Source organism: Stenella coeruleoalba, assembly GCF_951394435.1.
Source record: "Stenella coeruleoalba genome assembly, chromosome: 9".
Lineage (NCBI taxonomy): Eukaryota > Metazoa > Chordata > Mammalia > Artiodactyla > Delphinidae > Stenella > Stenella coeruleoalba.
This window is the reverse complement of record NC_137155.1, coordinates 82,309,525-82,333,773: the sequence shown is the minus strand read 5'-3', so window position 1 is coordinate 82,333,773 and position 24,249 is coordinate 82,309,525. Positions and strand designations below refer to the sequence as shown.

The window sequence follows — 24,249 nt, the reverse complement described above, 5'->3', positions numbered from 1 at the left end:
TTATCACTTACTCTGTAGCCTCAGGCAAACTATTTTTTTTTGTAGGATTTAAAAAAATATTTATTTTTATTTTATTTATTTTTGGCTGCATTGGGTCTTCGTTGCTGCACGCGGGCTTTCTCTAGTTGCGGCGAGTGGGGGCTACTCTGCACTGCGGTGCGCAGGCTTCTCATTGCAGTGGCTTCTCTTGCTGCGGAGCAGAGGCTCTAGGCGCACGGGCTTCAGTAGCTGTGGCACATGGGCTCAGTAGTTGTGGCTCACGGGCTCTAGAGCACAGGCTCAGTAGTTGTGGTGCACAGGCTTAGTTGCTCCACGGCATGTGGGATCTTCCCGGACCAGGGCTCGAACCTGTGTCCCCTGCATTGGCAGCCGGATTCTTAACCGCTGTGCCACCAGGGAAGTCCCTTGGGCAAACTATTGAACCATTCTGTGCCTCAGTATCTTGGGGGTGTTAACAGTGCCTCTTAGGTCTGTTGCACTGAGGTATATACTTAGGTATATGTATACACCTTATGCACTTCATACACTTAGGTATATGAAGGGCTTAGAAGAGAGCTAGCATGCATTGAGTGAGAATTAGCCATTATTAGCAGTATTATTATTACCATTATACACATGTAAAGTACCTAGAAGATGATCAGTGTTAGTTCCCTTTCCTCTTCCCCTGGAATTTGGCTCTGGGCAAATTGCTTGTGTCCCCATCACTTGAGCTACGCCCCCAAACAAGCATGGTTAATATTCCACAATACCCTCTGAATTGTCTGTGGGTACCATCCCCTTTCCTACACAGATCTCCTTTCCACAGGATCCTGAGCCTAGTTTCCAGTTTTCTACTGACATCTTTTTGGAGGAAGTGAGGCTAGCAGCCTTCTCTCAGGGAAGCCGGATTCCTCTGACTGCCCAAAGGAGGAATCTGTGGATCCAAACGCACCTGGTCCCACAGACATCCCTTGCTGAGGCAAGAGGTCCCCAGAGGGGGGCCCAGGATTGCCATGAGGAGCCATGCCCATCGACACTCCCCAGCAGGGGGACACTTGCTTCCATTCATCACTCCAGGGACAAGCTGCATGTTCTTTGCTCATTCGTCTTATGATCAATGCCCAGTGAGGCAGCTATGGCCAGAGCTTTTGTCCTTATATAGAACCAACTGGCCAGGAAGGACAGCCAGCACATTAAGCTGACATCAGCCTGACATCTGTCAGCTGTGACCTCATTAGCACCAAGCTCTTGGCCTTTCAGAATAGCTTTCAGAGGAAGTGGAAGACAAATTAGATCAGCACCAGGTAAACAGGTCAAGACGGGGCCTATGGAAAGAAGCACATCAAGAGTTTATACAAAAACCTTTTATTTACTGTTTATATTTTGTCTCCCTATCCCTACCCCCTGATCTGGAACCCAGCCAGCTGCTAAGGCTTCCTGCTTGTCTGGTTCTCGAAACTGGGGCCTCGGATGGGGGTTATGGGAGGTGGGAACTTCTTCACCCACTGGTTGTGGAAGTTGAAGGAAGCTTTTCTGCCTGGCTGAAGTGTCAGCAGCTTCCCAGGGGAGCCCCTCAAGTCAGAGGATCCATCCCCCACTGGACAGATACAGGAAAAGATAACATGCATCTCTTGGAGGCCCAGAGGCTCCCCGTCACTCACTGCTTCTATGCCACGCCAGGCTCCATAGCTGAACCGATCTCTCACCTGGAGGTGGAGCCCAGCAGCAAAGGGGTGGGGTTTGGGGGCAGGACAGACAATGCTGCGATGCTGGCTCCTAATCAACAAACAGGAAACGGGAAGAGGTTGGCCTGGTTGAACTGAAATGGGAAAGGGGAAGAAGGGTGCAGGAAAACCCAGGGTGGCTTAGTGGCCTGGAGTGGAGCCAGCTGGACACTTTTATAAAGAAAGGTTACAGGCCCTTTGGGAGTAAGCACTCCCAGCCCCGCAACCACCCTGAAGAGGGGGAAAGGAGCTCTGTCCTCCCATGGACAAAGGGCTAACGACACAAGCAACACTTTTGGTCTGAGAGTGCCAGGGAAGGGCACCCAGTGGCACCGAAAAGGGCAGCCTGCCTTGCTGGTCACCACAGCCCACTCTGAGTACCATCACCCCTGCCTGCACCTTTACTGCCCACCACGAGCTCTGCATACCCCATGACCCCCACTGGAGACTGACGCTGCCAGCCAGGTGGGGCAGAAACAAGGACCCTGAGCTCCAGGGCCCCGCCCCGGGTAAGGCCTGTCCGTGGAGATGTCAGGGCTCCTTCCCACAGTCCTGCTGCCGTGAGCCAGACATACTGAACTCTCCCGGGAGGGCACTGGGCCCTCAGGTTCTCGGGAAGAGGAGACCCTGGAGAAGCACTCTCAGGCAGGAAGAAGAGCCTCCGAACGGTATTTGTTCCTCCTTCTTGTCCCAGGTCCTGCTCTCCAGGCTCAGAAGTCCGAGTCTGCGTCCATGAGTTCTGCCTCCATCAGGTTGGTGCGGGAGTGAATGGGCCCCAGCCCCTGCCGTCGGCCCTGCGCCCAGGCCATGGGGGCTGCGGCACTGGGCTCTGGGCAGAAGGGGTTGGAGACCAGGGTCCAGGCTCCCTGTCGGTAGGTTTCCCCAGCTCCCCAGGCACCCGCGGCCACCAGGCACTTCTGCTGGGGCAGCTGGGGCAGTCGAGGGACGGCACTGGAGGCAGGGGCAGGGCCCGGGGCGGGGTGGTGGAGCTCAGGGGGCGACACCAGCGGGCACACCTCCTTCTTCCTCTTCCTCCGCTTCTTCCTCCGGCCCAGGCGCTTCTCCAGCTCTGGGGAGATCTCTGCCTCAACCAGCCACAGGTTGGCTTTTTCCTCCGGGGGTACTGACAGTGGGAGAGAGAACGTGAGCCTGGGACCCTAACTCTGTCCACATCATGCCTTCTCTCCTCGGGACCCTACTCTTTTAGCTCAGGAACCCACACTTTAGATCCTCCAAGGCTTTTCCCCCCCTCCCCTGCTGGCAGCCCCTGGTACTCCAGTCCCAGGAACCTCCAGCCTCTACGTCCCCCACCTACAGAAGCCGGAACCCCATACCTGGAGTTGCCACAGGGGTGACAGACACATCCTGGGGCAGTATGGCTCCTCTCCGGGCCACCATCTTGGTGACATGCTGGGCCCAGGCAGAGGACACATCGGCCGAGGGCTCATTGAGGTCAAAGGCCAAACCCGCTGTGGGGATGGAAGGAAAGGATAAGGTACCATGACTGCCCAGGCCCCCACAATGACCGCTCCTCCCTTATTTAGCATCATTCACCATCCCCCAACCCATGGCTCCCACTCGACTTAGCACAGAAAGCCCACCCTAGTGAACACAGCAATCTCTACCCATTCCCAGTCTGAAGAGAGGGGCCTCACGAGAGGCCAGAAATCCAGTCCCTGGAACCTAACTTCCCGTAGCCCAAGGAGAACAGCTGGAGAAGACGGTTGAAGGCGAGGGAGATGAGTCCTTTGGAACCAAAGCACCAGCAAGCAAGATCCAGGGGCAGGAACAGAGAGGGGAGGGTGGCCTGGGATGGGGGCAGGGTGGGGACTGGAGGAGAACCAGTGTGTGAGAGAGAGGAGGGAGCCATTCCTCACAGCCTTCCAAGCAGTCCATGAAGCCACACCAGCCTAGAAGGAAAGTGGGAATGGGGTGGAGGCTCACCCACAGGCCCGTCGTGGGAGACAGTGTGCATGCTGAAGGAGAGCTCCTGGCCTGGGTTCTGCAGCAGCTCGCGCCGCTTGGAGAAGGCCTTGGCGATCATCTTGCTCTTCTTGATCCGTTTGGGCTCATCGTCACTCTGCCCCGTCAACCTGAGGGCAGAAAGGGTGGGGGAAGCGGCATGGAGGGGCAGCTGCTTCCCCTCAAATCTTGCAAAAAACCAGCGGATCAGTTCCATCCAGGAAAGGAGCCTCCAGACGGCCTCAAGGACCCTGAGGGGTAGAGGCCTTCTGTGCCAAAAAGGGGGCCTAGAACGCAGGGCTCCTGCGCTCCGTTCTCAAATCACTCCACTCTTAGAAGACACCGGCAGCTGGCTCAGCCCTTGGCCCATCCTCCCATGGACAGGAGGTGTCACCAGGGGGCAGTGGTGAGCCGCAGAAAAGGCAGCTTTCGGCTGCTCAGGGCAGGCCCTTAGAAATCACACATGCTCAAGGCTGTGCTGGGACACCTGAGACCAGACAAAGCCTAACAAATGCCGAGGCTGAGAGAACAAGGCAGCAGGGTCAGGACAGGCTGCTGCTGACCCCACCTGCACCAGGTGCGCCTCCAGATGAGCAGCGTGGCCTTGGTCCAGACCCAGGTGCTCATGGCAATGCCGGTTCCAAACATGGCAAATAGGTTGATCTTCTCCACCAGGAGGCTAGGGCGATTCTTGATCTCACAGTCGGGGATGGGTTTCTTGGTGGGCAGCCCGATGGTCACATTGGCCTGGCACCTGTGGTGAGGGGTAGGACACAGTTGAGGCCTTCTAAGTCTCCTGGGTGGGTGCCCAGACGATCAATCCAAACACTTTAGAAAGAGGGAAGCCCACAGCCCTGATGTGCAATCCTGGGTGATCATTAGAGTCACCTGGGAGCTTTTAATGACTCCTGATGTCTGGGCCACACCCCAGACAATTAAATCAAATCTCTGGGGGAGGGACATAGGCATCGGTGTGGTGTAAAGCTTCCCACACTGGAAGCTGGAGCCTTTAAGGAAGAGTCGGAAGCAGTCAGATTTTAATGAGCATTTTAACTGCTATTCTTGGTATCGGTAGGTACTGCACTTCTTTAAGCAGCTGAGATGTGTTACCTTCTCAGATTCATCCTCATTGTAACACAAAAAAGCACAGGCAAAACCAGAAAACATTAATGGGTTGTTAACCTACGGTAGAGAGGTAACTACTTCTGTGCAGGGATTTGCAAGAAGCTCTGTGAAGAGTCTATGAGAAATAGCAAGCGACTTCTGTGGCCAATGCAAGAGCCAGCTGGAGAAGCCAAAACACACGATGGCTTAACAGTTACAAACATACCAGCCAGAGAGCCTTGGGGGTGAAAGGGAAGGGTGGAGCTGGGCAGGGACCCAGAGGGCTGTCTGCCATGTTTGCAAATTACAGAACAACTATCAGCTTAAGCGCCCAGAGCAAGATGGGCAGTTTCTCTTGTCATCTGAGGCAGGGACCTGGCAGACCCCTGCTGGACAGCAGAGGAGGGTCTCCAGCTCCCACCACTGCTGCCCCCAAGCCTCCAGCCCCCCACTCACAGCACGTAGTCCCGGAAGCTGCGCTCCCACTCAGCCTGGTTGAAGAAGTCGTAGAAGTGGCAGCTGAAGGTGATGAGCACAAAGCCAAAGGCCAGGAAGCCAAAAATGCCTGCGGAGGGACAGGGGTGGGACAGGGCGTCACCAATCCCAGGTATGGAAGCAGCAGTGGGGAAGAGGGTGTTCGCCCACTTGGGCCTGAGAGACAGCTGAGTCTGGGGTGAATTTGTGCTGGGCTCAGTTTAAGAGCTGTTTTCTCTACAAACTTATGGTTACCAAAGGGGAAAGCAGGGGAGGGATAAATTAGGAGTTTGGGATTAGCAGATAGAAACTACTATACATAAAATACATTAAACAACGTGGTCCTAGTGTATAGCACAGGGAACTATAATCAATATCCTGTGATAGGGGCTTCCCTAGTGGCGCAGTGGTTGAGAATCCGCCTGCCAATGCAAGGGACACGGGTTCGATCCCTGGTCCGGGAAGATCCCACACGCTGCAGAGCAACTAAGCCCATGCACCACAAGTACTGAGCCTGCGCTCTAGAGCCTGCAAGCCACAACTACTTAGCCCAAGTGCCGCAACTACTGAAGCCTAGAGTCCGTGCTCCGCAATAAGAGAAGCCACCGCGATGAGAAGCCCGCGCACCGCAACAAAGACCCAACGCAGCCAAAAATTAAAAAATTAATTAAATAAATAAGAAATTTAAAAAAAAAGATTACATGAAAACTTAAAAAAAAAATCCTGTGATAAACCATAATGGAAAAGAATATATCTATATCTATATCTGAATCACTTTGCTGTACACCAGAAATTAATACAACATTGTAATTCAAGTATACTCCAATAAAAAAATTTTAAAAAGAACTGTTTTCTCCAAAATAAGACAAGATTTTGGAGGTGCTTAAGGCCACTCTGGGTGGGTCCCAGCAGGAGGGAAGTAGACATGAGGAAGCAGTCTAGACATGAACTTGAATTCTTCCAACTGAGAAAGAAGCTACCTTCTCCTTATTTATTTATTTTTTTTGCTACCTTCTCTTTTCAGCTGCTACCACCACTACCATCAGCACCAACACACACACACACACACACACACACACACACACACACACACACGGCCTTATCTTGCCTCCCTGGCTGCTAACTTGCCCCACAATGTACTTCAGCCTCCGAGACTCTTCCCCAGAGGGTGTAGTGTTGGGATGGCACTCACCCAGGCGCAGCATGGTCTCGTTGATCTTGCTGGCTGCCTTCTCGCTCAGCAGCCCAGGGTGGTTGCTCTTGATGGAGAACAGGGTCATGACTCCTGAACAGAAGGGAGATGGCACACGTTAGTGGAGGCCAGGCCACTCTCCTGGGAGGAATAGGTGCATGGCAGGGGAGGGCCCCATGGTCCTAGAGTCCCACGTCTGATGACTTCTGGGCTGATTTAAAGCTTGGGGAACTGGAGACACTGGAGCACAGCTGGTGGCAGATGCGCCACGGGCTGGAAAGACTTGGGCAGGGCACAGACGGTCAGTGGAGACGAAAGATGCCTCAGTCCTGGGCCGGCCTCCCCAAGTAAGGCAGCAGGTCAAAGCTATTATGATGGAAAAGGCCTAAGAAGAGACTCCAGGACAGTGCTGTCCAAGAGAAATATAACGTGAACCACATTCACAATCTCAAATTTCCTAGAAGCCACCTTCAAAAAGTAAAGGGACACAGATGAAGCTAACTTCAATATATTTTATAAACAGTAAATCATTGTTTATGACATTATCATTTCAACATGTAATCCATATAACAAATTGTTCATGAGATAGTTTACTCCTGTATGTGCTGAGTCTTTGAAGTGCAGTGTGTATTTCATACTTAGGACACATCTCAGTCTGCATTAGTTTCAACACACGTGGCTAGTGGCTCACACTAGCCACACAGGATCACACAGATACAAAATGTAAATCAGAGGCTTGGCCACTGCCAAAGAGAGGGAAACGAGGTGGGCTGAACAGAAGACTGATGGCGCTGGGGGAGGAAACTGAAGTTTACAAAGAACACTCAACGAAAATGAGCTAAGATACGGAGGCTTCGTGTGGAGGTGGCAGACTGAGACAGGGAAGTGAGGAAACAGAGAATCTGTGCATGTTGTGAAAACTCTGTGTGTGTGTGTGTGTGTGTGCGTGCGCACTCGCACTACGAGCAGAAAGGAGAAATGAAGCTCCAAAGACCAAGCATGTGTATAAATTCAGGGCGCACGCACATGACTGAAGGCTCCCAGTTGGCCCATGCGGACAGGGTGGTTACTCAGGGTGTTCACCACACAAGGGTATCTGGCCAGGGCTGACCAGCGGCTGGAATCCAGCCCAAGCTCCACTCAACAAGCCATGAGCCCCGGCACGAAGCTGGAGTAAGGGGAGCATTTTTCTGACCCACACAAAGGTGCTGCCTGCACCACGGCCTGCCCATGGGCACCTTCCCCTTTGCACCAAGGTCCTGCATGAGGCGGCTGAGGTCCCACCTCGAAGGCAGCGGAGCTGGCAGCTCCCGGCTCCTACTTACACAGAGCAGATGCTCAGCACATTTTGCTGCCCGACCAGTCCTGACTCGGTCCTCACTCACCTCGGATGAGGAAGTAACCTCCCACAATGAGCACCAGGCCGATTGGGGCCAGCACGAAGCCAGCACGGTATCGGTAGTTCTTATAGCCCACAAAACAGATGCCGCTCACAGAGTCCCCATCCACCTAGAGCAGGAAGGGGTGGGGGGACAGAGTCAGTCACTGTCTCCCTCACCCAAGTCCGCCCCACTCAGATCCCCACCCCCTACCAGTCACTATACCTGGGCCACGGCGAGGATTGCCACAGTGAGGACAAAGGGGAGCGACCAGGTGAGGAGGTGGAAGTAGGAGGTCTTGCCCGAGAGAGGCTGGTAGGTGGTCCCCAGGGCTTTGAAGGAGGTGTGCCAGGCATAGGTGAGGACCACAAACCAGACGACGCCGGCCATCAGGGCATAGTACACGATGACGAAGATGATGACGCAGGACAGGGTCTCGTTGGAGCTGCACAGACATGTGGAGCGTCATTTGGGGCCGTCGTTCTGTACTCCCTCTACGAAGTCTCTCCACCCTGTCCCCAGTCCCCTGGCTTCTAAGGTCTGGAGGACTTCCCTAGCAGTCAGGGCTTGGAGACCAGGCTCAGGTCAGAAGTGAAGAGGATACAGAAGATGCCCCTTTGAACAGATGCAAACAGTCCAGGCTCTAATGCTGGAGACCTTGGGTGCAACAAGGCAAAGCTGAATCCCATGCTGAACTCTCCGTTTCAAGACCTACCTGCCCCTTTTGTGGAAAACACACATCAGCCTCTTCCCCTCACCCTCGCCTCTGGGTCCGCAAGACACCTACGTGGGCTCCCCAAGCCTCATGGTGCCATCAGCGCGGCAGACGATCTCCCGGCGGGCGCCGTCCATGAACTGGGCCAGCCAGCCAATGCTGCCCACGAAGAAACACGCGTTGACGTAGAAGAGAATGACAGCAGGGTAACGATTGGAATTCCGCCAGTCAGCCACAAATGTGGCCTAGAAGAGAGAAGTGGGGCCCATTCTGTGAGGTCAGGGTTATTCTGCTGCCCTTATCTGAACCCCCGGACCCCTCTTATCGCCACCCTTCCCTGAGGACCCCTGCCAAGTCCTCCGTCCCACTCTCCCAGAGCCCAGCCTCTCTCAGTGACAATCGGCTCCCTTCGTACTTTATAGGCTGCCTGAGGGTCCTTGGCCCTGCCGTCCCCCTGACCCTCCACCCACGGGCCTGCCTCCCGCTGACCAGGGTGAAGAGAGTGCAGAGGCCCGTGACAGCCCCGAAGGCCGCGATGTAGCTGTGCATGTCCTGGTGCTCGGCCTCGGTGAAGAGCGGGTTCTGGCACTGGATCCCACAGCCCTCCACGTCCTCGTACCAGCTCTTGGGGTTGTCAGTCCGAACCAAGGGAGCCTCACATTGGCCCGAACTGTTGAACTTGATGTTCTGCACCTCATTCTGGCAATGAGAGAAGAGGAGAAAGCGCATAGGGGAGCGGTAGGCTCAGGTGACCTTTTGTTTAATAAGAGGCGTGAAGGTAGCGTGGCAGAGAGGCCAAGAGCACAGGCTCCGCAGACAACCTTCCAGCATTTGAATCCTAGCCTTGCCCCTCGTGACTGCACAGCCTGGGGCAAATTATTTGACCTCTCTGCTAGCTCAGTTTCCTGATCTATAGGATAGCAATACTTCATGGTGTGGTCTAAGGGTTAAGTGAATAAATAAATGTAAGATGTTTACAATAGTATGTGGAAGGTAATAAATAATAATAATTAGTATTACTACCATCATCATCATCATTATTAATGTGCTGTCCTTCATCACCCAGAACTAGATCACACCCCGTCTTGGTGTCTCTTAGCTGTTTTACACGTGCAAGCCTTGACTCCCTAAATACACAGTAAACTTCCTGAGCACAGGTTTGTCATTCACGACTCCTGTAACTCCCCATCACCTAACAGAGCGGGTGCTCAAAAATCTTTTTATAAATAGATCATCCCTAATAGACTGGTTCAGCTCGGCGAGCTTCAGTTTGGGCCTGTGGCTCACTGACGCCATGGCTGTAGACTTGGGATCTCCCAGAAGAGAAGGCGCTGAGCTCCTCTGCCCCTGCTGGGCCCTGTCCCGTGCCTGGTCCTGCCCAGCCCAGACCCTGCCCCACAGAGCACTTACCGGGCAGCCCTCGGGGAAGTGGTCGGGGGTGCAGCGCAGAAAGTCGGGCCAGCCCCGCTCCCTCTCCACGATGGCACAGGGGCCACGGGTGGCCTGGCAGAGGGTGCGGCTGGGCAGTTCCACCCGGTTGTTCTCACACTTTGGCATGTACACAGCACACAGCAGGGGCTGGATCACTGCCCAGCAGCGGGGGGCGTTCCGGAGGCCTGGGGGTAGCGACAGCGTGGACACATTGCAGTGAAGACCCCTCAGCACTCTGACCCACAGACATAGCTGCACCGCTGTTCCCCGGGTCTAAGGCATCTCTCTTTGCCACGCTGCAGGCCATGACTGCTCAGGACGGCCAGGCACGGCGTTTCTCAGCAGGGCATTTAGGCTTGACCGTGCTTTGCGCTGCAGGAGTGTCCCAGGTACCGCAGGACATCTGGCATCCCTAGACCCTGCCCACTAAATGCCAAGAGAACCCCTAAGTCCTGGTGACAGCCAGAAAATGCTCCTCACCCCTCCCACTCCAGGGTGGGGATTGGAAGAGGCCTGAAGAGGGACATCTGGGACACTGGTGATGTTCTATTTCTTGATCTGGTTCTGGTTTCATGGGTGATTTACTTTGTGAAAATCAAACTGTGCACTTTTCTCTGTGTATATTACAATTCAATTAAAGTTCTTAAGAAACAGCCCCCATTTCCAAATGCCCCGCTAACGGAGTGTTAGCACCTCTGGCTGAGAATCCCAGGTCAATTTACCTTTTACTTTTTCAGGGACATTGTTAAAACCTTCTACATTCCACAGGGAAGGAGTGTTGTGGGACCCACCCTCACAGGGCCCGTGGACCAGGACCAGGAAGTGCTTCCCCTTGCCCAGACCCCAGGACCCTTGTTCCTCTTACCAAGCTGAGGTGAGACAGAGAACAGGTTGGAGCTTAAGAAGAGGTAGTCAGGGGAGCCAGGTACTCCGAAGCCAGAGGAGGAAACAGGAAATCAGATGGAGAGAAACAGAGGAGGCTGTGTCCAGTGCACGGGGAGGAAAGATGTTGTCAGCCAGAAAGAAACAGGTGGAGGTCTCCCAGCACCCCTACCCCAGTCCAGGCCTCTACCCTGCTCTCCCTGTGGCTGGGCTCACTCAGCATTCTACCCCCTTCGCCCCTCCTGAATCACCCCTGCTTCAGGAACACCTATTTCCCAAACAAGAAGTTATATTAGGAGAAGCTTCTGAGGATGTGAGAGCCAACGTGGGTAACTGCCCAGGCTGGGGGTGGTGTGAGCAGGTAACTGCTCTTTTGGGAGGAAGGTAATATAGCAGAGGGATAAGGAGCATGGACACTGCAATTAGCCTGCCTGGGTCCAATTCGTGGCTCTATCATTTCCTGGCTGTGTGATCTTAGACAAATTACTCTATCTCTAGCCTCAGTTTCCTCATCTGTGAAATGGAGATAATATTGAATAGACTTACCTTGTGGAACTGTGGTGTAGAGTGAGATAATGCATCAAATGTGCTTAGCCCAGACCTGTCACGTACTAAGCACTCAGGAGACATTAGCTGTTACTATTAGTAATCTGAGGCCTCTGACCGTTCACAGCTCTCACTAGACAAAACCTATTCCAAGGGTGCAGAGCAAGTTCCTGTCACTTAAGAAGCAATGCCCTTGGGCAACGGTTCTGAGACCTGACTCAAATCCGAATCACCTGGGGGACCTTTATCACTCTAGATGGAGAACTCAGTCTCAAAGATTTTGGCTGACACGGTGTGGGTGGAGGACACAGCAGTGGTTGCCAGGGGCTAGGGTAGGAGAGGGCTCTGCCTACTAAGGGGCAACACGAGGGAACCTTTGGGGGTGATGGGACTGTTCTCTATCTTGTATGTAGTGGCTGCATCGAGAATTCTATGCGTTTGTCTAAACTCATAGAACTGTGACAAGAAAGAAAAAGTGAATTTTACTGGATGTTTAAGCAATATATTTTAAATGCGGACGGGCTCCCTCGAGTAATAGGTATTTTAGAGGAACAACAGGCAGATGCTTAATAAAAATATTGTGAGGACTTCCCTGATGGTCCAGTGGTTAAGAGTCCGCCTTCTGGGACTTCCCTGATGGTCCAGTGGTTAAGAATCTGCCTGCCAATGCAGGGGACACGGGTTCCACCCCTGGTCCTGGAAGATCCCACATGCCATGGGGCCACTAAGCCTGTGCGCCACAACTACTCAGCCTGCGCTCTAGAGCCTGTGAGCCACAACTACTGAGCCCACGTACCACAACTGCTGAAGCCCACATGCCTAGAGCCCGTCCTCCACAACAAGAGAAGCCACTGCAATGAGAATCCCACGCACCGCAACAAAGAGTAGCCCCCGCTCGCTGCAACTAGAGAAAGTCCACGTGCAGCAGTGAAGACCCAGCACAGCCAAAAATAAATAAACAAATAAATAAATAAATTTATTTTTTTAAAAAAAGAATCCGCCTTCCAATGCAGAGGACACAGGTTTGATCCCTGGTCGGGGAACTAAGATCCCACATGCTGCGGGGCAACTAAGCCTGAGCGCCTCAACTACAGATCCCGCGTGCTGCAAACTACAGAGCCCACGTGCTCTGGAGCCCGTGAGCCAAAACTAAAGAGAAGCCTGCGCGCCGCAATGAAGATCCCGCGTGCTGCAACTAAGATCCAACACGGCCAAAAATAAAATAAAATAAATTAATTAAAAAATAAATATTTTTTAAAAATATTGTGGAATATGGGCTGGCCTTAGTGACTTGCTCGACCAATAAAATGTGGTGGAAGTGACGTTCTCAGACTTTCAAGCCTGGATAATAATAAGAAGCCATTTGGCTTTTGCCTGGGTCTCTCTTGGAACACTTGTCCTTGGATCCCAGTTGCCATGAAATAAGACCAACTATCCCGAGGCTGTCCTGCTGGAGAGGCCTGGTGGAGAGACCACATAGAGAGGCCCTGGGACCAAAAGAAGAAAGAGAAAGAAATGCTGGGTTTTTCAAGTTCCCAGCTTTTCCAGTTACCCCAGTGAAAGCCAAGCCATCCCTGCTGAGTGCTGTCCAGACTGCAGATTCATGGGCAAAAGGAATGTTCTTGTTTTAAGCCACCAAGATTTGAAGTGGTCTGTAATATAGCAATAAATAACCAGAACACACATACACACTCACACACAAACAACATTGTGTTATTTTTCTGGAATTTGTGATGATTATCTGCTTTTTGAACGTGTAATTTGTTTTTCTTTTTATCTCATTTTAAATATTGTTTTGTAGTTTAAAAATAAATCACCCAAGGAAAAAATAGATTATTCAATAAATATTAAAAGACAACTGAGGAGGCATCGAGGGAAAAAATAAGTTGAATCCTTACCCCATTTCTTTCTTTTTTTTTTTTTTTTTTGCGGTACGCCAGCCTCTCACCAATGTGGCCTCTCCCGCCGCAGAGCACAGGCTCCGGACGCGCAGGCTCAGCAGCCACGGCTCACGGGCACAGCTGCTCCGCGGCATGTGGGACCCCCCAGACCGGGGCATGAACCCGTGTCCCCTGCATCGGCAGGCGGACTCTCAACCATTGCGCCACCAGGGAAGCCCCTTACCCCATTTCTTACATAAAAATACATTCCAGATGAATCAAAAATAACTACATTATTTTAAGAAATCAGAGTACTAGAAGAAAAAGTGGAAAATGTTGTTTTAAATCTTTGAGTGGAGAATGCATTTTGAAGTATGACACAAAACTCAGAAGTTTTGAAATAAAAGATTTAAAGAAAAGACTTCAGAAAAATAGAAAAATTCAGTAGGGTAAAAAACGAACAAGATCATAAGAAAAGCAACACACTGAGAAAATATATTTCCAATACGTATCACAGGTAAAGAATTACTTTCCTTGCATGCATAAAGCTCTTCCAAATCAATAAGAAATTCATAATCCTATAGAAAAATGGGCAAATGACAAACAACAGAAGATACAAATGGCCTTTAAAAACATAAAGAGATGTTCAGTCTCACTCATTAAATGTGAAATAAAACTACGATGACATATAACTTTTTAACCTTTAGAAGGATAAAGATCAAAACATTTGAAAATGCTGTACTGGCAAGAGTCGGGGGGAAACTGGCACTTTTGTATATTTTTAGTAGGACTAAAAATTAGTTAACATTTGTGAAGACTATTTGACATTAGCTGTAAAATGTTATACTAGCAATTCCACTTCACACATTCACAAAAATCGTATATAAGATTATTCATTGCAGTACTGTTTATAATAACAAGAGTAGAAACGTCCTTAATATTTATCCATCAATAGTAGACCCACTAAATAAAATATCACACATCAATATTAAATAGCACACTATCCAGGGTTGAATTATTTGCAATGAAATGGAACAATCTCCAATATGTCTTGTTTAATGGGTGCAGCTGAGTGGAGAACAGCCTGGAGAGCTGTACTGGTTATGGGAGGAAAAAAGAATAAGGACACATCTACATTTGTACATATGTTAGATATCAATAAAAGAATACACACAAGGGCTTCCCTGGTGGCGCAGTGGTTGAGAGTCCGCCTGCCGATTCAGGGGATACGGGTTCGTGCCCCGGTCCGGGAAGATCCCACATGCTGCGGAGCAGCTGGGCCCGTGAGCCATGGCCGCTGAGCCTGCGCGTCTGGAGCCTGTGCTCCGCAACGGGAGAGGCCACAACAGTGAGAGGTCCGCGTACCACAAAAAAAAAAAAAAAAAAAAAAAGAATACACACAAACCAGTGTTGGTGGTTGCCTCTGGGAAGGGAAATGGGTAGCTGGAAACAGAAGTGGAAGGATTTAACTTTTGCTACTTTAGAATTTTGTACTATGTTCGTATACTACCTACTTTATTAAAGTAATTAAACTTAAAAAATAAATATGCAAGTTACTGGGATGCAGGAAGCTCCGCAGTGAAGAAAAGGGAATGAAACTGGAAACAAGAAGAAAGGGGACATCAGCTTTATCTGTTTCGTTTTCTTTCTTTTTCTATTTCTGTCTTTTTTTTTTTTTTGGCTGCAAGTCTTAACCACTGGACCGCCAGGGATTTCCCTTGTTTTATTTCTTTAATAAAATATGAAACAAAAAGAAAAAATACAGACACAGGTGTTATATTAGTCTCTGCATTTTTCTACATTTATACACTTTAAAAATAACATTTGCCACAATTTTTTTTTTTTTTTTTTTTTTTTGCGGTACGCGGGCCTCTCACTGTTGTGGCCTCTCCCGTTGCGGAGCACAGGCTCCGGACGCGCAGGCTCAGCGGCCATGGCTCACGGGCACAGCCGCTCTGTGGCATGTGGGATCTTCCCGGACCGGGGCACGAACCCGTGTCCCCTGCATCGGCAAGCAGACTCTCAACCACGGCGCCACCAGGGAAGCCCCACAATTTAAACTTTAAAAACGAATTTTTTTATGTGTGATTCAGATGATCAGTCAAGTTGAAAACTGTTGTTCCAAGAATGGTTTAGCATTAGAAAATTTCATCAGGACCTCCCTGGTGGCGCAGTGGTTAAGAATCCACCTGCTAATGCAGGGGACATGGGTTCGAGCCCTGTTCCAGGAAGATCCCACATGCCACGGAGCAACTAGGCCCGTGCGCCGCAACTACTGAGCCGGCACTCTAGAGCCCGTGAGCCACAACTACTGAACCCACGTGCCACAACTACTGAAGCCCATGCGCCTAGAGCCCGTGCTCCACAAGTGAAGCCACCACAATGAGAAGCCTCACACACCCTAATGAAGAGTAGCCTCCGCTCACTGCAACTAGAGAGAGCCCGCGCGTAGTAACAAAGACCCAACACAGCCAAAAATAAATAAATAAATTTTTAAAAAAGAGAAAATTTTATCAATGCAATTTACCATGTTAACAGATTAATGAAGAAAAAAATCATATGATCATCTCAATAGATACAGAAAAAGTAGTTGATAAAATTCAGTGTCCATCCATGATAAAAATAATAATTGGCAAATTAGGAATAGAAGAGAATTTCCTTAATCTGATAAAAATATTTATAACTACGAGACCTACACCAAACATCATATTTAATGGTGAAAGGTAGAAAAGCTTTCTCTTTAGAATGAAGAAAATGTCAAGGATGAAAGATGCTACTATTTTTAAAAATATATTTTTTTATGTGGACCTTTTTTTTAAGTCTTTATTGAATTTGTTACAATATTGCTTCTGTTTTATGTTTTTGGTTTTTTTGGCCACGAGGCATGTGGGATCTTAGCTCTCCAACCAGGGATCAAACTCGCATCCCCTGCACTGGAAGGTGAAGTCTTAACCACTGGGACCTCCAAGGAGGTCCCAGTGCTGCTACTATTACCACTTCTTTTTTTTTTTTTAAATGGCCATATTATTTTATTTTTGGCTGCGTTGGGTCTTCGTTGCTGCACGCGGGGTTTCTCTAGTTGCGGCGAGCAGGGGCTACTCTTCATTGTGGTACATAGGCTTCTCACTGCGGTGGCTTCTCTTGTTGTGGAGCATGGGTTCTAGGTGCACGGGCTCAGCAGACACCTCCAGGACATTGTTAACTACAAGTGGTAGGGCTTCCCTGATGGTCCAGTGGGTAAGAATCCACACTCCCAATGCAGGGGGCCTGGGTTCGAGCCCTGGTCAGGGAACTAGATCCCACATGCATGCCACAATTAAGAGATCCCGTGTGCCGTAATTAAGAGATCCTGCGTGACGCAACTAAGACCTGGCGCAGCCTAAATAAATGAACAAATATTTTTAAAAAATGTTTAAGAACAGCAAAATAGATAAATAAATTGTGATGTATTCTACAATGGAATACTATTCAGCAATGAAAAATAAGCTGCAACAACATGGATGAATTTTACAAAATAATGTAGAGCAAAAGAAATGACATAAAAGAATACACACAGCATGATTCCACTTGTATGAAGTTCAAAAACATGCAAAACTGAAATACACTGTTTAGGGATTCCAAAACTAGATGGTAAAACTATGGAGGAAAGAGGAAACAATTATCAAAAACATCAGGGCATTGGTTACTTCTAGAAGAGGAGGGAGGGGGATGTGATTGGAAAAAACAAAGAGGGAGCTCCTGGGGGGGCCCCACCATCACTTGACTCAGGTGTCACTTTATAATTATTTGTTATTTAGTACCTCTGTGTCTTATTCGCCTTCTGTATACATGCTACATTTCACAATTAAAAACTTAACAATCTGATGCAAAAATGAAAACTTGGGCCCATGGGTATTTCTCTGTATTTTTATACTTTCTAAAAATGTAACTTTTAGAATGATTCTGATCATCAGCCAGGTTTGAGAACGGCTCTAAGGAAATTCTTCCTGATCTGCCCCTGCAAACAACCTACCATCACCAACAACAGACCTCCTCTCAGTCTCTCATCTAAGTGTCTGGGAGGCAAATGAGAAACTCCTCCCAGCTTCTCCAGCTCTTTCCCACTGGCTGCCCCCGGCTGGATGACAGGGCTGCACACCCCTGTGCGCACACACAGCACAGCATTCGTCAAAGAGGCTACGTGCTGGCTCTCAGGGACCTGTTTCTCTTGCCAGCCGCAGGTCTCTCTGCTTTCTTGCCCCATTTACCAAACCAACCAGATTTGGCTGAAGGTGGACCATGGCCTGGATAGTATGTTTGTCTGGGCAGCTTGGAATGCCTGAGAGGAGACATTTCAAGCTATCCTGGGGAAAGATGCTGAGTGCCCGAAGAAGCCCAAGTCGAGAGAGTGGAAAGATATAGGAGAGACAGACCTGAGTTCTATATAAACCTAGAAATTGGCCCAACCTCAGCTGCAGACTTCCTCACTTGATGGCATCCTTCCAAAGGCTCAGCAATCTAGGCTGAGGAAGCTCATAGTGGGTACCTCTCTTCAGCAACTCTTATTCCAGATCTGCTGGGAACCTCCACATAGACCTTCCAATGAAGGCCTCTAATTCACATGGCCCATACTTTCTTCCTAAACCTCCTCCTTCTCTAGCATTCTCCAGCTTAGCGAAAGGGAATGATACCACCTTCCATCCAAGCCTAAAACCTGGGTCCTCCAGCTCTCTCATCAGCAAGTCCCATCGGTTCTACCTCTGAAGCTCCGGGATCTGACCACTTCCTCCAAGCTGTTACTCCAGTCCTGACCGCCATCATCTCTCAGCTGGACTACTTCAACCATCTGCTAAACAAGCAAACAGGCTCCAGGATTTCCCTTCTCCTGTGGCTTCTTCACACAGTAGTCAAGGAGATCGGTCTAAAATGCAAACATGATTACATCTCTCTCTTGCTTAAAAGCCTTCAGTGGCTCCATACTATCTTCTGGAAAACAACCAAATTTCCTAATATGGGGTATGAATCCCTTTATTTTCTAATTCTCTAGGTCTTATCTCTTATAATCCTATCCCTCAAATGCTTTGATCCAGCTCTGCTGAAATTTTTATACTTCCTTAAAAGTACCAAGCCCTCTCACCTCTACACCCTTGTGCATGCTATCCCCTCCTCCTATCCTTCCCACCCAAATCTTCCTTGGCCCCAGTAATTCCTACTTATTTCTCAGGTTGTGGGTTAAATGTCAGTTCCTCTGGGGGTCTTCCCTTGCGCCCCAGAGTCCTTTGTGTTCATTCAGCATCCCACCTGGTCACAATACCTCTCAGAGGTGTTGCTAAAGCCTGTTTAATTATCTGTCTTCGGATCCTGTCTGAATTCTTTGTCTATTTTTTTTTTCGGTATTCTTTGCCTTTATCTGCCCCAGAACCTGACCCAGAATGACATATAGCAAGCACCCGACACCTAACTGAACGTGGACAGCTGTGTACTCAGAACTCTGAGACTTTTAAAAAAGTAAAGAAGTCTCTACTTTCAAAAGTTTACAGATGAAGACAACCTAAATCATCTTCACCCACAAAAACACCTCCAAGGGCCAGATGACACTGACCACGTCCAAAGCCAAATCAAGACCACCAGCTCAGGCCAGGAAAAATCACTAGCCAGAACCCCCCAGCAGAAGGCTTGTCTGTGATTCTCACACTCGGCTCCAGTTCACTACCCACCCACTGACCCAGCTGGCACCAACTCCTGCTTCTGGCCCTACTTCATATAAAACATCCAGCAGAAAGACCAGACGCAGAAAAAGAACACCCAGAACACATATGGGAATGGGACTGAGCTGAGGGATGAAGGGTGGCAGCAGAGAAGAGCTCAGAATGAACTAAGGACCAGGGTTCAGGGCCGGCACCCCTGCAGGACCCTGCCCCACCAGAGCCACAGCTAGTGAGGTTCGAACCCACACAGCCAGCGGATGGTTCTGACTCCTCAACTTTCCTGCCAAAACCACTTCTGCCTGCTCAGCAGCTGCTCTCAGGAGTATGGGCTGGAGAGAGGTTCATACCCTTTCTGCCTGATTTGATGGAAACTACAGAAGGGCAGCATCACACATGCACTTAATTTAGGAGAATTCGACCATGGGCCCCTGCAAAATAAATAAATAAAAAGAGAGAGACAGAATGAACACATATTCTCTCATAGTGTGAACAACTCAGAACTGGGTGAGATTCTAGTGCCGAGACTTTTTTTTTTTTTTAACAGGAATATTTATTTATTGGTTGCATTGGGTCTTCGTTGCTGCACGCAGGGTTTCTCTAGTTGCAGCGAGCAGGGGCTACTCTTCGCTGCAGTGCGCAGGCTTCTCATTTGAGGTATCTTCTCTTGTGGCGGAGTACGGGCTCTAGGTGTGCGGGCTTCAGTAGTGGTGGCACGTAGGCTCAGCAGTTGTGGTTCACGGGCTCTAGAGCACAGGCTCAGTAGTTGTGGCTCACAGGCTTAGCTGCTCTGCGGCATGTGGGATCTTCCCAGACCAGGGCTCGAACCCGTGTCCCGTGCATTGGCAGGCGGATTTCTTAACCACTGCGCCACCAGGGAAGTCCTAGTGCTGAGACATTTAGATTTTCCATACAGCTGGCTCCTAAACTCAAAGAAACCTTGTTTATACCTTTCTTTTGTGTATTTTTAAAAATCCTTTCCCTCTTCTGCTCTTTTGCATTTATGTAATTTTAAAAAGTAAAATTATATTTTCTATGTATGCCCCTTCTTATATATTGTACATTACTATATGTTGCACATTCATACAAACATATTACCATAAAAGAGTATGTATGCAAAATCACATAGACCTTATGTTGTGGCCATTTATGGATTTTTCAAAGCTACTGTTGATTACACATGGTTTCTGCCTACATGTTGACTTTAGAACCTGATACCCACAAAGGATGTGGCTCCACCATGGGTACCATCCTCCAGGTTCTTCCTCTGGCATCTGTACCAAGCCAGGAATGACATGACTTTGTCCAACATCCGGCAAAGACTCTGAGAACTCTAGTGGCCAACCTGACAATGACAGGCAGCCTACAAACACTCCCCTATCAGGATCCTTACCCATCCCTGGGGCAGAACTGAGATGTGGGGCATCCAAGGCCTATCAAAAGACTGAGGGTTGCCAGGTCTGCTCCTGCCTTTTGATTTTATTTCCTGTTTCTTCAAGGACAATTTTGGAGTCACCCTAGCTACAAGCAAGGGGTGGCAAGGCCAGTTCCCTCCCCTTCTCTTTAGGTTCCCAGCCCAGAAGAGTGACAGGTGGGGAGCTAATCCACTCCACACTGCTAAAGAAGGACCTGCTTGGGTTCAGTCTGCATTTTTTCAGGCTGGGTCATAATCTCACCATGAGGTGAGGGTTCTGGGACCTCAGACCACCATGAAAGTATCCAGGGGGCTCTAGACATCCCACACTTAAGTGTCCTTCCTCAGCCCAGACCAGCCTGAGGGTCCAAACTTCCAAGGAACCCACAAATGATCATTAGAATAGTCTCATTCCTTCACAACCTCAGACAAGGAACCGAGTCCCCATTTTTCAGATGAGGAAACTGAAATCTCCTGTCAAAGCAAGACACGATCACTGGACTTCTGTCTCCCAAAACAAGATTTCTGGAACTTTCTGGTTACCTTTTAATTACTTATCACCAGGGGTTTCTTACCCTTCACAAATTTCACTCAGTTCTTTCCCCCACCCTCTCCCTCAATGCCTAAATCTTCTACCCCCATCTTCCCTTTTTCCTGCCAATTCGATTTCCCAGTTTCTTCTCCAAGGTCTAAACACCTCCTTGAATTCCCGAGGACCCCGCTTCCATAGTGGCACCTACGTGGAGCATCTCCTTTTCTTAAAAAAAAAAAAAAAAGTCCTTTACTGTGGCTTAGAGCCACCATCCCCCTCGCTCTTGGGCCCCTCATTCCCCCTTTTCCTTTGCAAACCCACCCTGCTCAGGCCTTTGTGATCCGCTTCCTCAACTTCCTCGCCCTCCCGCCTCATCACCGACGGTCCCATCCTGCATACAGCCTGCCCCCAAAGTTTCAGAATCCGTTCTTGCAACTCTCCCGGGCGCTGCTCCCGCCCTCTCAAAAGCTCAGTCTTGAGCCTATTCTTTCCGAGAATCCCCGCATCCCATCACCACAGCCCCCGCTCCGGCTCCCGCGCGCTTACCCGACCAGAGCACCAGCTTGCCGTGCGCTTCCTCCTGGGAGTCCGAGTCCCCGGCCAGCAGAGTGGAGGTGGCCCCGTAGGGCAGCGCCGAGCCCAGACACACGTTGTAGCGCAGTGGCTCGCAGGGGGCGGCCCGGCCGCAGTGGCTCAGCAGCGGCGGAGGGCCGGTCACGGCCGCGCTCCTTCTCGCGCTCCCGCCCGCGCTCCGCGGCCCAGGCCGGGTCGCGTTCCCGCTCAAGGCCGCCCCCCGGCCCGGGCCCCCCAGCAGCAGCAGCAGCAACAGCCCCAGGAGCAGGAGCGCCGGCCCCCGTGCGAGGCGGTCAGCGGCCATGGCCAAACCCGCCAACTCAGCAGAAGCCCTGGAGCCCCCGCCCGCTCTCCGGAGCCCCCAGGCCACACGCGCAACCCTTGGGGCCTCGGGGGCAGCTCAGGCGACCAGTGCGCCCCGCGAGTCCGGTGCCGGGCCCCCCCGGACGCTCTGCGCGCCGCGGGCCCTAGGCGCCCAACTTCGCAAACTTTGGAACCCGGGGCCCATGTTGGGCGGTGGAGGCTCGGGCCGGGATGCACAACTCTCTACCCCTTCCCCTGGCAATCCTAGTTATCTTCAGCTGCGGGAGCCCCCTGGGCCCCCAATCTCTAGCCCCATTCCTTCTCCCACCATTAAAACCACCTCCCGGCCCCGCGATGGAGGCCAGGCGCGGGCCGGGAGTGCTGGACTAGGTTCCCGGCTCCACCCTCGCGCCAGCCTACGGCCCAGACGCCCACTTGGCTGCACTGTGCCGCAGCCCCGGGACTCTCCCCGCCAACTACCCGGCTCCTTTGTTGCTCTAGCTCGCTCGGCTCTCTGGAATGCACGGGCCTCGCCGGGCCAAGCCCGGCCCCCCCTTCTTCTACGGCTGGGGGAGGGACTGGCCGAGGGAGGGAAGAGGAGGAGCTCGAGCTTCAGCGTCCCGGGCGCCCGGAGAGGCCCGGACCAGGGGCTCTGGTGACCCCGCCACTGCCTCGGGTCAAGAGATGGGTGGAAATCGTGGCCAGTAGTTGCCACAAGACTCAGCAGGCACCTTGATTGGCCTGAGGATCGTTCAGCCCGGCCGCCTGCAGGGAGAGGACTCCTCCGGTTTACGGTGGGAGAGACAGGGGGTGCCTGAAGCCTCTGTTACTTCCCGCCCTGCTCCCCAACCCGCCAGGCTTTTCTGCTTTGCGTTAGATCTTTCATCTTGTCCTAGGGCCCCATGGAGAAGACCGGGGTTTGGGTTTCCCACTCGTCCGAGTCCTTCCAGCTCAGGACCTGTGTGAGAGTCTACCTCAGAGTCACTCAGGGCAGCTGCCCCCCACTGCTGTCACCTCGGGGAGCAGGTGTCTGGAAGCCAAAAGTGCCAACATCAAGCCTTTATTGCTACAAATGTGTGAAGCTCTGAACTGCGGTTGCCAACAGCTGGCCTGGTGTGTCTTTAGTTATGTCCAAAGGAGGCCAGTCCCTCTTTGATGGCCCTTTGCTGCTCAGTCTGGCCAAGGAAGTTTATGCTGCTCTCCTTCCCTACTCTGCTGATTTTGCCTTTTCTCACTCCTTTGCTTGTCATGCTTTCAGTCACGGAATTTGATTTCACCCTGCAGCGGTTTCCACCTCTTAGTAACCAGGGGTCCAGCCGGAGAGTGGACTTGCGTAGAGCAACTTTTCCATGTTGTTGATGGGGCAGCACACCAGGGTGGTTTTTCCTTTCTTACCACTGCCCCTACCCCTTTAGCCTAGCCCAAGTGAACTAGTTCTCTTAGGTTTGGCCATTTTAGAGCAAATTAGCTATTGCACTTCAGCTACCATCCTCAAGTGTTACATAAGCCCTAGAGACAGAGAGAGGGAGGGGGAGAGAGAGAGGATTTAATTCAATTTAGCAAGTCTTTTTCTGAAATCCTGGGATGTATGTAGCACTGTGATAGGCATGACATACTTGTAGAACTTGAGAACTTGGATTTTTACTGTGGAGTCAAGGCTTGCCCTCAAGAAACAGTAATATACTACGACAAAGCAGCAAAGTCTCCTCCTCTAGGGCAAGGACCTTATTCTATTCTCTGTATCCACAAAGCATCCAGTGCAGTCAGGCATGCAATATTAACCACTCGATAAATAAGCTACCAAAATGAGGTGTACAGTGAGTGTACTATAGGAATTTATAGCAGGAAAAGGTCAGTGTGGGTAGCAGTGGAGGAGGTGGGATTTGAATCCAGCCCTGAAAAGTGAGTAGGAAGAGTTAGAAAAGTAGAGAGAAGCCCAGCTGGCATTACAAATGGAGGAAACTATGACTATAGCTCAGAGCATGACCAGCCTGGCAATCAGGACATAGTAGGGGGTAAGCAGGGAAACTGACTGGTAAGAAACCGTAAATGACATACAGAGGAATTAAGGTTTCTTCTACTGGCAATAGGAAACAGTGAAAAATTTTGATCAGAGGAGTGATATGTTTAAGAACATTAATCAGTCAATGTGAGGATGGTACGAAGGGCAAGAGTCTGGAGACAAGGGACCATTTTGAGGTAAGTCGCTGGTGATTTGTGGAAGAAGTGGGAATAGTCTATGTCATCAGGGTGTAATATTCCTACTGGAAAAATAATTTAAAACATTATGACCTACCTCAGTTATTTTTTTTTTCTGTGATATAAATGAAATGGCTGTTATGTCTAAAGTTTGAGCCACAGAGAAGGTTGCCTGATACCACACCATTGCTTTGCTTTAGGAACTTTCTCCACTGGTTTTCTATCTGGTTGTTACTGTGGCAGCTTTGAAGCCTTGGGATTTTCTCCGTAGTCCAT

The 24,249-nt window shown here is 50.4% G+C and overlaps 1 protein-coding gene across 1 annotated transcript; it reads right to left on the bottom strand.

Moving 5' to 3' along the window:
- Positions 1-1,356: 1,356 nt before the first annotated feature.
- Positions 1,357-22,269, bottom strand: SMO (smoothened, frizzled class receptor). The gene is made up of 12 exons (XM_079932053.1): positions 21,445-22,269; positions 9,940-10,145; positions 9,019-9,228; positions 8,602-8,774; positions 8,040-8,259; positions 7,821-7,944; positions 6,436-6,528; positions 5,226-5,334; positions 4,234-4,419; positions 3,648-3,796; positions 3,038-3,172; positions 1,357-2,826 (listed from the first exon to the last, which is right to left on the bottom strand). Exons 1-12 carry the CDS (start codon positions 21,773-21,775, stop codon positions 2,414-2,416), a joined length of 2,349 nt encoding a protein of 782 aa, XP_079788179.1. The 5' UTR covers positions 21,776-22,269; the 3' UTR covers positions 1,357-2,413.
- Positions 22,270-24,249: the final 1,980 nt, after the last annotated feature.